This window comes from Chroicocephalus ridibundus, chromosome 1, assembly GCF_963924245.1.
Source record: "Chroicocephalus ridibundus chromosome 1, bChrRid1.1, whole genome shotgun sequence".
Classification (NCBI taxonomy): Eukaryota; Metazoa; Chordata; class Aves; order Charadriiformes; family Laridae; genus Chroicocephalus; species Chroicocephalus ridibundus.
Window position 1 is genome coordinate 17,407,537 of NC_086284.1, and position 17,042 is coordinate 17,424,578.

The 17,042-nt window shown below is 40.7% G+C and overlaps 1 protein-coding gene across 1 annotated transcript in view; it reads right to left on the bottom strand.

Moving 5' to 3' along the window:
• Positions 1 to 468: 468 nt before the first annotated feature.
• The window catches only part of TRPC6 (transient receptor potential cation channel subfamily C member 6), a 104,782-nt gene continuing 88,208 nt past the window's right edge, over positions 469 to 17,042 (bottom strand). The window contains exons 8-12 of the mRNA XM_063329864.1: positions 16,644 to 16,839; positions 14,792 to 14,995; positions 6,247 to 6,330; positions 4,276 to 4,351; positions 469 to 3,447 (exon numbers count right to left, since the gene is read on the bottom strand). Coding sequence (XP_063185934.1) covers positions 3,296 to 3,447; positions 4,276 to 4,351; positions 6,247 to 6,330; positions 14,792 to 14,995; positions 16,644 to 16,839 — 712 coding nt within the window. The 3' untranslated portion in view covers positions 469 to 3,295. The remainder of the gene's footprint in view (positions 3,448 to 4,275; positions 4,352 to 6,246; positions 6,331 to 14,791; positions 14,996 to 16,643; positions 16,840 to 17,042) is intronic.

Genomic DNA, 17,042 nt, shown 5'->3' on the forward strand with positions numbered 1-17,042 from the left:
CTTCATTGTAGGTCTGGTTTAGATGTGTGCTGCAGAAACTGAATTGTTGAGCTCAAAAAATTAAGAAGATTTAAAGAAACAACTAAGCAAGACTATCTTGGTGTTCTAATAATTCACAAAAAACTCTGGAAAGTTCTGTGAAACTTTTTTTTTTTGTACTAGTGTTGCTAAGAAATTACCATATTTGTCTTGCTATTGTCTTCCAAGAAAGAGCAGCCAAAGGTTCCCAGTGAAGTCCCAACGTGTTCATACAATGCATCACAAAGGTATTTTCAGCCTGGTACATTTAATTTTTTTATCAGAATAATATATTTGGTATTGTGCTCATTTTAAATACTACATTGCTTGTCACACTACATTTGGCAATAACCTCTTCAAATATATTTAACAAATTGTTCCATGAGTAATAACTACATATAAAATATCTTCATTGAATTAAAAAAAATCCATATGTATTTTATTCATGAAATACAATATATACATTACGATCTTATAGTTTTAAGGTAAGTCAAAATTTGGGCTTAAACAAATTCACAGTGCCCATTTTACCTCTGTAATAAAAATCCGCTCCTGGATCTTAAAATCTGTTAACATATTTCCTTACATTGTGTTTACGGACCATCATCTAGCACTAGACAGCAGATCCAAGTTGTACACTACAATGACCAAAAATAAAGACTTTTGATTACTGAGGGCAAACTTTGACTGTCCTTGTTGCCTCAAGTTCTGACCACGAGATTTTCTGAGGAGCTTGTCAAAGGTGGAAGATCTGCTTTGAGCTGTATGGTCTCTAACACGGTCATTTAACAGAGCTGTAGTAAGTGCTCACTGCTTCCGAAAACCAGGTACAAAACACTCACATGGGAATTCAAAACTCAAAATCAGCAGCCAGTCCCGGCCAAGGGAGATGGGCAGGAACCATCGAGGAGCTGAAAGGCAGTGAAGTTAGCTTCACGCTGCCTTCTAGCCCGAGATCACCCCAACTGCCTTTGCTTTCCACACAATGTCCGATACAGAAACCAGAGGGTTTCCGCCAGAGAGCGGCCAGCAGGTCACCTCGGAGCCGGCAGTACCCCCTGCCGATTGCCGCAGGAAATACTGCAGGTCATGAGGTAATGCTTTGTCATGATCACAGGCGAGTTACGAAGTTGGCTATTCTGTAGCTCATAGTTTTTCAGGCCAGCACACTGCGGTTTGTAATACAGACTGCTCTACTCCTTTTGAAAACCTGACTTTCCTTCTCCTCCCTCAGAGGAAGAAGTCTGAAAAGTTCTAAACCCTGAGTTCATTATGCCCGAGGCCCACACGACAGGGATTGTCTCACACGCCCCGTTTGTGGCTAAACTAACGGGCCAAGCAGAAGGCCAAGCTGCTCCCCCAAACCATGACAAACACCCTTGGGGCAGGCCCACCTCCACAGCAGCTTCCATCGCTCTCAAGGCAGGACAAAGCCCACCGCCTCCACTTGTCTCCACGTGGTTTCAAAATCTGCTCTAATACCTTCTTTTTTTCCCTGAAAATACACAGTGATTTCATCAACAATTTTTTTAAAAAGGGCTATCAGTAAATTCAGATAGAAACTAATCTAAACCCATTAAAAAATAACCTCCAGCCTAAATGGGGGAGGTGGAAACATTCTGATACATTCCACAATAAGTAAGTTTCACAAAATTAATTTAAAAGCAATTACTGACAAGCCATCTTCAGCCTTGTTTCCTAAACATACAAGGCTTTTACGAGTGAGTTACACGTGTTGATGTTCCTGTTAACAGTTTTTCACAGCCCTTTCACTGATTTCATTGGTTGAATTGAAATTTCAATGAATGAAATTTCATTGGTTGAATTGAAATTTCAATGAATGAAATTTCATTCATTGAAATCAGCTTAAAGAGGAACAGAGATCCCCCCTGTAATATATGCTTCTAACAGCCCCAGAATTGGTGATTGTCATAAGAGAGAAACCCAAATTACTCTATTAAGTGAGGGAAAAATCAGATGGAATTCCTCCTGTAGCTACCTGGCGAGACAGAAACCAGCTGACGGGAATGTACCTACCAGCTGGCCATCACACAACTATCATCCAGCCGCGGCATGGGCTACCTCTCGTCCAGCTAAACAGAAGACACAGGAGACATACTGCAGAAAGCAGGATGGGAAGCGTTGGAGGCTTCTGCTGCTGACACGGAGGGAAGATTCTTCATGGAAGGAGTCCCAGGGAATACAGCACAGGAGCTGAGCTTTCTCCAGTGGGCAAAAGGACAAGGGATGCCAATCCACAGATGAGATTTCATGAACTTTTGGAACAACGTGTTTTCATTTGCTAAGGATAGATCTGAACCAAATTCAGCAATTTAAACAAGTTTAGCTGTGGGGAAACACAGTCCCCAATGCATGCCATTCTTAGAATTCAGAGAGAAGGTTTGCACCTAACATTTTACTGTCTTCCACCTTAAATAAAGGTGTCACCAGCTTTACATTCAAACCCTTGCCCTGCAGTTTGTAGGTTTTAGTTCAAGACATAAAAGCTGGAGAACTCGGGAATTCTGGAACGGATCAGAACTTCAGGGATTAATTATTTTGCATTAAATATGTTTTCTTCAGGCCTCAGCAATAGCTTTTCAATAAACTTGGTGAAAAATACTTCTTTCTTAATGCACTAACTCCCATTGGAATCTAAGTATCTTTCAGGAAAATTCAGTAGTGACAGGGATAAGTGGGGAAGAGAAAAACACAGAGAGTATAACACAGTGCTCCGAGTATTGTGCTGTCTACCTCTTCTGCACATTTTTAAGAAAGGCAACTAGCTTTTCTTTTTTTTTTTTTTTTTTTTGCTAGTTGGGAGTGCTTGAAAAATTAAACGGCTTTTGATATAAATATGTAAAAGCCTGGAATTTTCCTCTTTTGCTTCCCTAAAATATATGTTAAGAATGTCTACAAAAGGAAATTTGCAAAAATAACCAGTTAATGTAGGAAAAGTTTAGATTTATGGTTTTAATCTTTCATGACTGGGCTTGTCAAGATTCCACTGGAATTCTAAAAGAGGTAAATTGAATATTAAAATGATCTAAAATTAACTCTTCTTCAGCAGGTAAAGAATAAATAAGTATCTTACTCAAGTGGTACTTCCTCTCTACCATAGAGGACACAGAGGATTTGCCATTTTGGTTTTTCAATAAAGTATTGGAATGATTTAATTTCTGAATCTGTTGTACAAATGTGAGCTAGAGTTGAGAAAAACAGAAATATGGCTTTAAGTGAATTGTTAACGTTCTTTTTCATTCCTTAAATATTTAGGTTATCTCTTGCTTTCTTCTTCTTTACAGTCAATTGACAGTTTTTCCCCAAGTTTCCTTATGAGTTCTGCCAGATCTTCAGAATTCTGAGATTTTTCCTCAAGGAGTTCATACCGGAGACTTGAGATATCCTGTTTAATTTCCTTCAGTTCACCTGGAAGAGACATTAGAAGAAAACACTATTAAAAAACAAAGGAAAAAAACAGCATACCCAAATATCTCACAGTTACCATGGGATTCCTCTGGATTTCTTTGTTGAAGCAGAAAAAGTTCTATGGCCTGTTGGTGAACGGTGGCCTATGGATAGGATTATGAAGATGCAGTTCAGGAAACAAACAAATCTGAAGGCAAAAGTGTGAGAGATCACATCAGTTCACAAAACCCAGATGATCTGTTAGATGGAAATCAGATCACGCGGACTGAGGGTGCCCGAGTCCTCCTGGCCAGCAACAAGGCCTCTCACTGTCCATAAGAGAGAGGTCCTCTCCTCCTCCTGCTGCACTAAGTGTCTTTCAAGCATCAGAGAGGTGCAAACAGAAGACAACATTTCCGTGAAGTGCATTCACCATCTGTTTCCAGCTACTAAGCCACACCAAAGAAAAGGCTGAAGTATGTGTATCACCATGGATGCATCTCCCACATGAGGGAGCATTCCTACCGGAGTGGCCCAAACCAGCCACTGCATTAAATGCAGCCCCCTACGGGAAACACACGGGCATTACTCGAAGTGGCAACATTTCTCACAAGGTGTCAGATCAGTGACAGTTTCAGACGGGAGAGCAGAGACAGAAAGCCACATCTGTGGCTCTATGATCTCTTCCTTAACTTCAGTTTCACGTTATTTTTACATCTTGCACCTGTAAACATGTCAAGTGGATTAAGTATTTTGGAAACATTTTTCAAGTGGCATAGGTAACCAATTTTATTAGTTTGTTTTGATTCTCTGATTAGATATAAACATACAATTCATCAACATACTCACCTTCATTGACTTCATCACTTTCCTTATCTATCTGAGCTTTCAGTACATATCTTTTAATGAGACGCTTCATTATTTTCTGCAGAGAAGAAAGAAGAAAAAAAAAGAGTTTTCTTAGTTGGACTTTCTAGTATTGCTATGACATTTCAACATATAAGCTGTGTTATCTTCTGTTGCATTCAGACATTTCAGTGTAGGACTGGCCAGGTTAAAGGAATATAATGTAAAAATCTCTGCTTTCATCTGCAGTAGACATTTAGACTTTATGATTCTGCACATATATGTACATGAAAGTTAGAAAACACATCTTATGAATGTTATCATTCATGAAGCTTAATCTACTGCTGGAGTCTACGAGAATGATTAAACTTGCAACTTTGATCTCCAGGTAGGTGAAACCATCTAGCCTTTATTGCTACCAGAAGACAATAATGACCCTGATTAGCAACTCTAATTGCTAAACCCTTTTATGAGCAGTTTATTTTACTCTATTTTTATAGATAAGTTATCTTTTCCCAACGTAAGGCTTAGAGAAAATGGGACCCATGTTCTAAGAGTCATTTAAGCACCTTGCTGGGACTCATCTAACCAAATACAGATAGTTTCTGATGTAAATATACGTATCTGTGGCAGTCACCTTTAACTCCCTCTGTGGAGACAAAAAGCAAACCTGAGAGAATAGTTCAGCTCAGACTGTTAAAAATGATCAAATAAACCACACCATTAGAATGACTACCCTCTCCGCTAAAAATAAGGGGAACCTAGGCCAGCAAATTTAGATGCAAATTTTACTTCTCCAGGAAAAATGAATTCTGCTCCTGATTCTCCCGTTATTTCAAATTACTTGAATAAGAGCAAGGTATCTAATTACCTTTGAAGATCTATCTTTGGCTTTAATACTTTCATATGGTGTAACCCATGACAACATAATACTTTTTGTTATTCACTTCAAGATAGAAAATATGCATAGATTTATGTGTCTGCTTTTGTCTCCACAGTAATAGACCTGATGAGAGGTGGTTGTGAGGTGAATCATCCCAGATCAGCGGTTCCAGAACATCACCACAGTCATGCTTGCAAGGTCAGCAGCTGTACTGTTTATTCTAAGAATCCGAGAATGTTTCAGATACAAAGCCACACATCCTCATGCTTATGGGATAAAGTTGTAATCCTAATATATATCACTGTACCATAATGAAATTGGTTGTGAAAAAGTCAGGGAGTTTTTGGAATAGACTTGTACAGACACCGCATGATGGAAGAGTGGAGCAGAGACAGCCTGCCCAAGGGGAAAAAACTTTTTTCTGTCTTATGATTAAGAAAGGTTTACTGAATTCCACACTGTTTTCTATACCTTTTTGCATTCAGATGATCTTGTTCTACCACCCAAGCAGCTCTTGCCTGTTCCCTTCCACCTGGTTTGTAGTATTACAGGAAAGAAAGGAGCAATCTCTGTACCTGAATAGCTGGGCTTTATGCGGACTATGCTGGGTCTCTTTACGCTTAACCGCAAAAAGGCTCATTCCAGTTGTTTAGGAGGCAATGAATAAACAGTGTATCGACAGCATAAAGGCCGAAAGATATCTGCAGTGCTTGAGGTATTTGAATATACAGGTGTGTCACAACAAGCTAAACTGTTTCGGCAGATGGAATGGGAAGATTTTGCGTTTCTTTTTGCTTTTCTTAATTTGAATTGTGCAGCTGAGGACTCAACCTGTCTCTAAAATGTAAAACATTTTTCAAGCGCTTTAAAATATTGCACTACAAGGGCAGTATTTAAGAGGAGACAAAACCACCCTCAGATTGTACTGCAAATACCTAAATCATTGCGTTCATTTCCGACATATACAAGGTCTGTGGATTTATGCTTAATTCATGCTGTTTAACCTAAATTCAAAACTGTCCTCATGCTGTCAGTCTGATCTGCCAGTTCTACTACTTCTTGATTTTGTTTAAAAATAAACCATTTCTTACCTGGTATTGCCTTGGAGGATTGTTTAAACTGTTTAAATGGATTTCATCTGAGCTTCTTATACTTGATTGCTTCCTTTGACCAAGCTGAAATGGAAACATTATTTATAGTACAAAATAAACAGAAGAACAATATGGTTAAATTACCTCATGTATACATCGTACAACAGAACATTAACTGTTAAACTCAATTTGGGGATTATTAAATTACTGTGGTAAAGTCCTCATACCTGTGCAGAATTTCATCATAAGAGTTGAAACAAGCCCTTTCACACTGTGATGAGTGAGAACTGGGAGGTTTTCTCCCTTTACTCTGCCTCTCACCTGCTCCTAATGTCCGCTCTGGTGAGACCCCACCCGGAGTACTGCATCCAGCTCTGGAGCCCTGAGCACAGGAAAGACATGGGCCTGTTGGAGCGGGTCCAGAGGAGGGCCACAAAAATGATCCGAGGAATGGAGCACCTCTCCTATGGAGACAGGCTGAGAGAGTTGGGGTCGGTCAGCCTGGACAAGAGAAGGCTCTGGGGAGACCTTATAGCAGCCTTCCAGAACTTAAAGGGGGCCTACAGGAAAGATGGGGAGGGACTCTTTATCAGGGAGCGTAGTGATAGGATGAGGGGTAATGGTTTTAAACTAAAAGAGGGTAGATTTAGACTAGGTATAAGGAAGAAAATTTTTTAAAACTGAGGGTGGTGAAACTCTGATTTCCCACAGAGATGGTAGATGCACCATCCCTGGAAACATTCAAGGTCAGGTAGGACGAGGCTCTGAGCAACCTGATCTAGTTGAAGATGTCCTTGCTCGCTGGAGGGGGGTTGGACTAAATGCCCTTTAAAGGTCCCTTCCAACGCAAACAATTCAATGCTTCTATGCCCAAGGGACCAGAGCAGAGCAGCCATGTCCCCACAGGCTTTCCCTTGCTCCTCAGGCGCATGGGAGGGGGATCCACGTCAGGACAAAGGGAACACTAGTGCGGCACAGCTTTGCAGGCAATGGATGAGGGAGAGTCAGGGCAGGGTGTGGTAGAAGCCAAGGAGGAAGGAGAGGTGGCAGCATTACCCCTTTTCTTTCTTTCACAGCATTTGCATGCAACTAACGTGACCTCCACTACCACAAAACACAAGGACTTTGCTTCTCCCCTCACTTGCACTAATGGCTGAACGTCATTGGTTATGCAGTTCATGCCAGGGACCACAAAATTACCAGCTGACATTTTTGAGTAGCATCTTCTTTACTATATGTGCTGAAAGGAAAGGACATCACTTCCCGATAAAACATCGGGGATGCAATTTGCAGGCTTCATTACTGATTTACATCTTTGAGAAGGACTAAAGCATCACAAAATGGTGAACTGAGACTCAAGGTGAATGACTAGGCTGCAGTAAGAGTGAATAGCAGCTGCCAAAATGAATGATATTACCTTAGAATCATAGAATCATACAATGTGTTGGGTTGGAAGGGACCTTTAAAGGTCATCTAGTCCAACCCCGCTGCAGTAAGCAGGGACATCTTCAACTAGATCAGGTTGCTCAGAGCCTCATCAAGCCTGGCCTTGAATGTCTCCAGGGATGGGGCCTCCACCACCTCTCTGGGCAACCTGTGCCTGTGTCTCACCACCCTCATTGTAAAGAACTTCTTCCTAATGTCTAATCTAAATCTGCCCTGGTCTAATTTAAAACCATTGCCCCTCATCCTATCGCTACATGCCCTTGCAAACAGCCCCTCCCCAGCCTTCTTACAGGACTCCTTCAGGTACTGGAAGACCACTATAAGGTCTCCCTGGAGCCTTCCCTTCTCCAGGCTGAACAATCCCAACTCTCTCAGGCTGTCTTCATAGGAGAGGTCCTCCAGCCCTCAGATCATCTTCGTGGCCCTCCTCTGGACCCACTCCAACAGGTCCATGTCCTTCAAGATTGACAAGATTTAGATTGACAAGATTTAGACTGACAATGGGGCCAGCTCGATGAGGAGTACTACAAGAAATTAAAAAAAAAAGTGAAATATAAATCACGATTGATCTGGATGAGGAATAAGTGGGACTGCCATTGAAAAGTCAGTTCTCTGTAATTATACGTGGTCCAACAGTATTTTTACTATTTTAAAGCATGGGGCTATCATTGCAGTGTCTCAGATCCTGTGGGATCGTGTTGTACTTCCAGTGAGGTTCTCTGTCTTTACGCATCGAGCACCTGCAGATAAGCAAACTGGGGCCCTCTGGAGCCTGGTAAGTAATACGTGGGATATACTGGGATGTACTTTGATGGGGAGGAAAGCAGGGGAGGGGTTAGATGCTTATGCAGCTGTACAGGCATGTCACACATCAAGAGACCCTCAACACAATGCCTGATGTTTAATGAAGGCTAAAGCCCTCAGCTGAAGCCATTTCTCCTGCAGCTGAAATCACTGTAACCTCTTGAGGTACAACAGGAACTTCTCATGGTTGAACCCTGATAATAATCCTCTTACTTACCAGTTTACATATAATCTACAAATGCATTTAATTTTATTATGTATTTTATTACGTATTTTAAGTGTAATCTGTCACGCTGGTTACCAGTTTGAAGTTTATGTTACATTGGTTCACTTCAAATGGTAATGCAATGCTGAACTAAAACTTGATTTCCACTTGAAATAGCAAAACCGGTAACATGTAGTGAAATCAGTTAAGTGAGACACTGCAAACTTGTAAAACCAGACATACTGTAACATCTTCATTTTAACTTTGACCCATCAGCACTCTGCATTTTTTTGAACAGAATAATGTACTTTTAATTAAATGCAAACTGCACCTTGAAAGTTGGCAGGTAAATCAGGAGCATGTAACTTCATTAAATCTGCTTACGTGTGACAGTAACAGGACAGAACATCTCTTCTATGTTACTGAATGACCACTTGGTGGCAGAGATTGCCAAGATTTCATTGTAACTTCATTTTCGCACAAAATCCGTAAACTCTCTTTAAGCTTCACACCTATATTTTTTTCCTCTTCCAAAAATTACTGCTAGAGTAAACTCAGCCTGTCATACTAATGACTGGAGTTCATATTTTTAATTTAATAGCTATTGAAAATCCATTGGAGGGACAAAAAAAAAAAAAAAAAGGAAATTCAAATAAAATAATGATATAAACCCTAAAAAAAGAAACTCTCCCCCAGGAGTGTTGTGTGAAAGAAGACATATAGCATACATGGACCGTTGCTCTCAGAAAAGAAATCTTTTTTAAACTCGCTTCACATTTCGTCGTTCTCTAGTATTACTTACAATTCAATGCAATCAAAATCGTACTGTAATTACCCTAGCTGTTCTGTGTAGCACTTTGTTAACATCTTAAATCCCTGTTTTCGGAAGCAGCTGATGGAATTCCAGAAGCGTTCGATCCCACGAAATGACTCGGTTAGCGCTCCCAGAACCAGAGGTCACTTGTGAAAATTTTAGAAACACTGTTTTATACTAGGAAAGTAAAATTTGACGTATTTTTTGTTGTCTGAGTGAGGGTTTAAAGCTATTTCAATAATTAGTTGTTCCTTACTTCTTTTCTGAAGGGTCATGTTTTAAGAAAATGGCTCATATAGGTTATCTGCCAGTATTGGTTTTAAGCTCAGGAAGATGAACAAGTTCTGTGACTCTTAAACCATAAACTTTCTCCTTCACCAGGAAATTTTTCAATTTAGAATAAACTCCAAGTAGGTTTCTTTAAACCTCTCCTTTTTCTTTTCATTTATTTCTCCCCTTTTTTGGTTTGAGTTTCTTGTTCACTTGATATTTAAAACACCAATTCTAGCCCGAAACAGAAGAAATCTGCAGGTTTTAATCAACAGCCTGAAAGAAAACATCTTCACAGCTTTATTATTATATGTAGATAGGTCTCAAGAGATTAGTTGCTGGTGTGCCACACTTTGAACACAGCTATGTAAATCACTCGCCATTTAGCATTGCCAGCACCTGGCTGTTCTCTGCCAACAGCAATGAGGGCAGAGCTGGCTCGAGGGGCAGAATTTCCCCCCTTTCCATCTTACTTCTTGTCCTTACACTCACCCTGGTGCTGCTGACGATTTTGCACTGAGAAGATGCAGGAGAAAGACCCACAGGCTGGGTCAGAATCAGTAAACTCAAGCGTGTGTTAACGTTTCTGGGTACGGCAATGCAATGTCTTCAATCAGTAAACTTTTAATGTCCTCCCAAGCAGGACTTGCACAGGAGCAACTGGCTCTCTCCCTAGGCACAGTCTGGCAACTGGGACGGTCTGGGGACAACAGCTTGCAGCAACCCTACTTCAGAAGGAAAACTACTTGAATTCCTGAGTTGGTCTTGGTGCCCAGATAAGCTCCCTGTCACATTTAGTTTACTAGCACAGCCACAGCCACCAAGTCTTGGGTCTGGTCTTGCCAAATCTTACTTTGCACAGCTCACTGCGTTTATGGTCGCTCCTTACACAAGCGGCTCCTCGCTCCGCAGACACGGCAGCACCAACCTGCTCAGCACAGGATGAGTCCGAAGTCAAAACCCAAAAAAGCCCGAGAATGCCTTTGAGAAGATGCCATAAAACAGCCTCAACAATAACGAATCATCAACAGGGGGTCAAAATGTGACACAAAAACATTTTAGTGACATTTTAGAAGTGTGAAGGATGGCAGCATCTGATAGATTCAGATAAAGTCAGCTCCACAGTATGTGGTGGTCCAAAAGGTAAGTAAAAATGTAATCATCTGGCAGTATCAGTCACCCTGCTGGAAAAGCTGAGGAATGAACAGATGTGACTCCACTGCTTCACATTTTTCACCGTAAAAGCTTTTTTTTTTTTTTTAATTTGATTTGCAGTTTTATAGCTTCTTTGGCTAGGGAGTAAGCACATTTCATTTAGCATTAGTTATACTAGAATCTGCAGTGAGTAGAAAGCATTAATATTTGAAGACTAAAAGTTAATTCAGAGTTAGGAAAAAATGTGATGAACCATGGCTGCATCCTCACAGCTGTCTTTCAGAGGGACTGCTGTAAAAGCAGACACAGCTGTTAATGTTTTATCTAGAATTCGTAATTATTACAATTTGCACCTTTCTAGCCATCTGAATTGCTAGGTTTGAATATAATTTTGGAAAGGAATTCTAAAAATCCAGCTTCTTTCCTTAGGGTGCAAGAATGGGATTTTTAAGAGTAACTGTTTCATGGGAATATAAATTTCATTTTAAAAAGTCATTAAAAATAAGCTTCTAACTTACTTATATGCTTTTCAAATTCACAAAGGAAGGGAATTAGAAAAACAAAAATCCTTTGATTTGTTGTTTCTCACCATCGCCGAATTTGAAGTTTATTTGTATCTCCTTAAAGTCACGCTTTTTCAGGGATGACCTTATCACTCATGGAATTTGTGAAACCAATTTGCATCAAGAAGCTCTTAAACACGTTAGGATTAGATTTCCCAAACAAAATGACGTGAGATCCATGAAATGCTGGAAAAATTGCAGCACACAGGAGGCTTCCGAAGTTAATAACAAACTTGACTTTGTTGACAGTGTTTGTAATGTCTGTGTTTGTTTTTATAAACTGTTAGGAACTCGACCAGCGGCAGAGGCTTGTCAGACACGCAGTATTTTTCCCTATAGCTCCATTTTTTCCTTCTAGGATTTCAACCAGTTTCTTTTACTCTTCAACTGATAACTGTGATGGAAAAAGTGCTTGTCACATTGGTGACAGAGAGCTGACAGATGCATGTAATTTCCCTACTGACCCCCGGTCTGTTGACTCTTGACTAGACTCAAGAACTCCTAACCCTGAAGGCCTCTTCTCAGACTACTGCCTATTTTAACAAAGATCCTTCCACGTTAAAAAGTTCCAGAAATGACACATTTGATTCTGCCACTATGACAAACTTGTGATTTCTTTTTTTGTGTGAATGTTACCATATGCTCACCTTTCTACTAAGTCTGCTCAGTTGTCTTGCAAAGCTCTTCTTCCCTAACGCGTTAGAATAGTGCTAGTCTTTACACTTCCAGTAGCACCTAACACCATGTACTATGCCCCATGTTCTCCTAAAGCAATTAATTTGCTTTATACCAAGACACTGCAGGAAAAACAGACTGACTACAAAGTCTTTAAATAAGCCCATGAGATAACAGCAATGTATCAAGTGCTTTTTACTGCACTTGTGTAAATAAAACAGGTAACAGAACGCTGTACAACAAAAGTGGGCTGCGTTCTCAGTGGAAGCAGAGACAGGCTACACGCGGGGAATTTAGAAACTTTGCCCAGACATGAGAGGGTGGTGTTGGAGAGACAAAGCTCACCTTAAGCTGACATTTGCAAGGGCAGTAAGGAGACCTCCTACTGCTACAACAGCAGTACAAGGCTGAACAAGGGAAATGCGGGCCTGTTGCTCAGTGGGGCAGGGGCTCTAGTGACAGCAGACTCGGGTAAGGACGAGGGACTCAGCCAACAGTTTGCCAGGTCTCTGTGCTTAATGAAGGGGTTTGAGCAGGAGGAGAATGACTGGCCATGGAGAAGGGTCAAGTCAGGGGTTACTTGAGAGAACATGACCCAGGCAAGTTCACTGGACCCAATGAGCTCTATTCACCAGTACTAAGAGGTTGGATCATAGAATCAGAATTGTTTAGGTTGGAAAAGACCTTTAAGATCATCAAGTCCAACCATTAACCTAGCACTGCCAAGGCCACCACTAAACCATGTCCCTAAGCACCACATCTACATGTCTTTTAAACATCTCCAGGGATGGTGACTCAACCACTTCCCTGGGCAGCCTGTTCCAATGCTCGATAACCCTTTCAGTGAAGAAATTTTTCCTAATATCCAATGTAAACCTCCTTTGGCACAACTTGAGGCCATTTCCTCTTGTCCTATCGCTTATTACTTGGGAGAAGAGACTGACCGCCATCTTGCTAGTAGTAATACATTTCAGGTAGTTGTAGAGATCGATAAGGTCTCCCCTCAGTCTCCTTTTTTCCAGGCTAAGCAACCCCAGTTCCCTCAGCCATTCCATACAAGACTTACGCTCTAGACCCCTCACCAGCTTCATTGTCCTTCTCTGGACACGCTCCAGCACCTCATCGTCTGTCTTATAGTGAGGGGCCCAAAACTGAATAGAGTATTTGAGGTGCAGCCTCAACAGTGCTAAGTACAGGAGGACAACAACTTTCCCTAGTCCTGCTGACCACCATATTTCTGACACAAGCCAGGATGCTGTTGGCCTTGTTGGCCACCTAGGCACACTGCTGACTCATATTCAGATGAAGTCCTTGCAAAGATACTGTCATCTTTGAAAGATCATGGAGATCGGGAGAGGTCCCCAAAGGCTGGAGAAAGACAAACGTTAAACCCATATTCAAAAGGAAGATCTGGGTAAACACAGGCCACTCAATCTCACTTCAATTAACTGGCAAAATAATGGATTGAGCCCTCTTGGAGCGCATTTCTGGGCACATCAAAGAGCAGTGACTGGTAACAGTAAGTGTGGATTTAATAAGTGTGGATTTAGGAAGAGTAAAACCTGCCTAACTAATCCAGATGGCCTTCTGAGATAAAATGTCTGGATTTGCAGATGAGGGGAGAGCTGGGGAAGTCATCAACCTTGACTTTAGCAAGGGTTTTAACCTAGAATTATGGGTAAAAACCTGGCTGGATGGTTGTGCTTAGAGGGTAGTACAGGTGTCCTGTCCTGGGACTTGTCCTTTTAAACATCTTTATCAATGACCAGGTGTTAGAGGTGCTGGAGCACACTCGCTGTCAAGTTTGCAAACAAAGCCAAATTTGGGAGCTGCCTAAGCAGGCTTGAGGGCAGGTATGCCATCCAGGAAGACAGGGCTGACAGAAACCCTGTGAATTTGAATAAGGACAAACGTGAAGGAATAACTCAACAACACAGGCTGGGGACTGGCTGGCTGGGGAGCAGCTCTGCAGAAAAGAACCTGGGGGACTTGAGGGACAGTGAGAAAGATATTTAAAAACTGCAGCAAGCTCAGCAGAGGGTCATCAAGGTGTTTGGGACTGGAGCACCTGCCCTCTGAAGAGACACTGGGGAAGCTGGGCTTGTTCAGCCTGAAGCAGAAATGGCTTCAGGCATACTTAATAGGAACTCCCAGCGCGTACAGGGAGGTCACTGAGGAGATGAAGCTGGGCTCTTCACAGTGCTGCAGGACAGGAGGATGAGAGACAACGGACATCCTTGGATGTTTTCAAGACCTGACTGGATGAAGCCCTGATAATCTGGCCTGATCTCAGAGTTGACCCTGCTGTGAGCAGGAGATTGGACCAGAGGCCTCCTGAAGTCCCTCCCAGCATGAAATATTCTCCGATCTTGTGACAGGAAGCAGGAAGAACCGTAAATTTACAAATTTTGGACTTAACTGATTACAGATGTAGACAAATATTTATATTAAAAAACAAAGTAAGAATTTCAGCCTGTATGTAGTGACTGACTTCAGTATAGAGAACTAAGTATGTTGAGAAATTCATGAGAAAAACAGGTCAACAACAAAAATGAAGTTAAAATTGGTTTTATCTTTTAAAATTAGCCGTCAGTATACACATTACAAAATTACCTTGTTCATCTCTGCATCTTCCTGAAAGCTTTTCTTTTGGCACAGAAATCGTTTAGAAATACATTTTTTGATTCTGAGTAGGAGATACAGCAAAGATTTTGGGCTTGGCACTAAATTGAAGGGTACTGGAAGAGTTCTGCCTTCTTCAAAGTAAGAAAACCAAAGTTTAGCCCTTGCAAATTTCCACTCTACATCAGCATCATCCTGTAAAACAGAAACATGGCTGTTAATACCACCTTGACTATTGAAGATGTTATAGCTGAACTTTACGTGTGTTTTGAATGTAATTGGCTGAAGTCAGTCTCAGACAGACCAAGAATTTATTTATAATCTGGGAAAAATAAATTTCAATTAATGGAACTGTTCTTATTAATCCATTTAAAATAACGCAATTTCAGAAGAACAAAATGGATTTGATTTAAACATTGGTTACTCCAGAGTAAGTGCTAGTAGCCTGCAATACAGGATCACAAAGACAGACAGACCTCTTTGGTGCTCTTTGTAAACACACAGATAAGAATGAAAGCTGTGACTTAAAAGCACACAGTATAATGCCCAAATGAAAGCTTCATGGCAACACTCAAATTCATCTACTAGGCCTTGAGTGAGTAAGCCGCTTGCTTGGAACACTGTCATGCTCAGTAAATAAAATGGAAAAATCCTATATGAACATAATAAAAATATAAATCTCTCAATGTGACTACCACCTCCGATTTCTTTTTTTATTGGTCTCTTTTACAGCAATTAGACTATTATCTTTTTTGTGAAGAAGACATAGTATCAGAATTTTAAATTAAAATTTTACTCTATTACTTTAAACATGAAGTTTAAAAAGATTAGGTGATTCTTACCTAATTACTTCCACTTGCTGGAATATATGATTAAATCGGGGATGCTACCATCACCATGGTTTACGTTTAACATTTACAATAGCCAAACACTCATTTTATTCCTCCCTGTAAAGTTTCAAGAGGGTTTTCTGCAGAAAGGACTGACGTCATGTTCAAGGGCATGACTCAATATTGCTGTAGCTGGTTTTAGAAGCTGTTTGTATCACGGTATTTTTGGATAATATCCTGGGGTTTATTGCTCTGCACCTGATAGTTTGTTCTGCAGCCTCCTGAGCCAGAAGAATCTGAACCTCCCTAGAAAATGCGTGGCTCTTGCTCAAGCTGGACAACGCTACAGACCCAAACCAGAGCCCAGAACCTGGGACCAGAGCGGTGTCAAACCTGAGCCTGCTGCCTTGTGGCAAGGGCGTCATCTGGGAAAGGCTGCCAAGGCTGACCTCCTGGACACCTGCTTCCTTTATTTCTAAACAATGATAATGATTTTGCCCTTTGTTTTCCATGGCATGCAAAAGTCCATGCTGATTTTCAGTAGCCCTGCTGGTTACTTTGTCAAGTAAAGTTTTGGTCACTGCAGAGGACTAGAGCAACAGTTGTTTAAATAACACAAGGAAAGAACATGCTATAGAATTGCTTGCAAGGTCAAGGCATAGGAACAAGGACATCCTTGCAGCAAGAGCGACACTACTTAAATAATAATTACAAATGAGGCAAATGAAAGATTCACAAGGTCACACAACGTAGCCCACCCTCTTTAGGAACATAACACAGTCCAACAGCAGTTTCTTAGTCCAGTCTAGTTCTTATTATTGCAAGCACATGCGGCTGGGTAATTTCCTGGTATTTTATAATAAAAGCTTACAGTGGAATTAATATTTTCTCCTAATATATTCCAAAAACCTATGTATTATTTTTCTTAAATAGGATGTCAACAAGAAAATTTTCCAGGAGATTTAGACAATTAGCTATACCAGTAAATGTTTCATCATAAAGGGAATTTTTACCTCAATTTCCTGGAATGAACTGTTGATCATTGCAATGAGCATGTTCAGTAAGACAATGACCATGGTAACATTATAGACTCCATAAAGGACATAACCAATATTTTCAATAAATTTATGTTTATAATTGATGACAACTGATTTAACTTCTGAGAGTCCAAATATAGCCCAGAACAACGTCTTGAAACTTTCTTCAACACTAAGAGGAGAGAATGAACACATGAATATGTTACTGAAGAAAAGCTGCATATTCTTATTGTATAAATTGCCGGTGACCGCTTTCATACAGGATACAAATTTTTCCATTATTATAATGCAGAACTCTACAGCAGTGATATTACGCAGAACAAGTAGGCTACCTAATTTCACAGATACAGGCTGTTTCATAATATAAGATTCCTA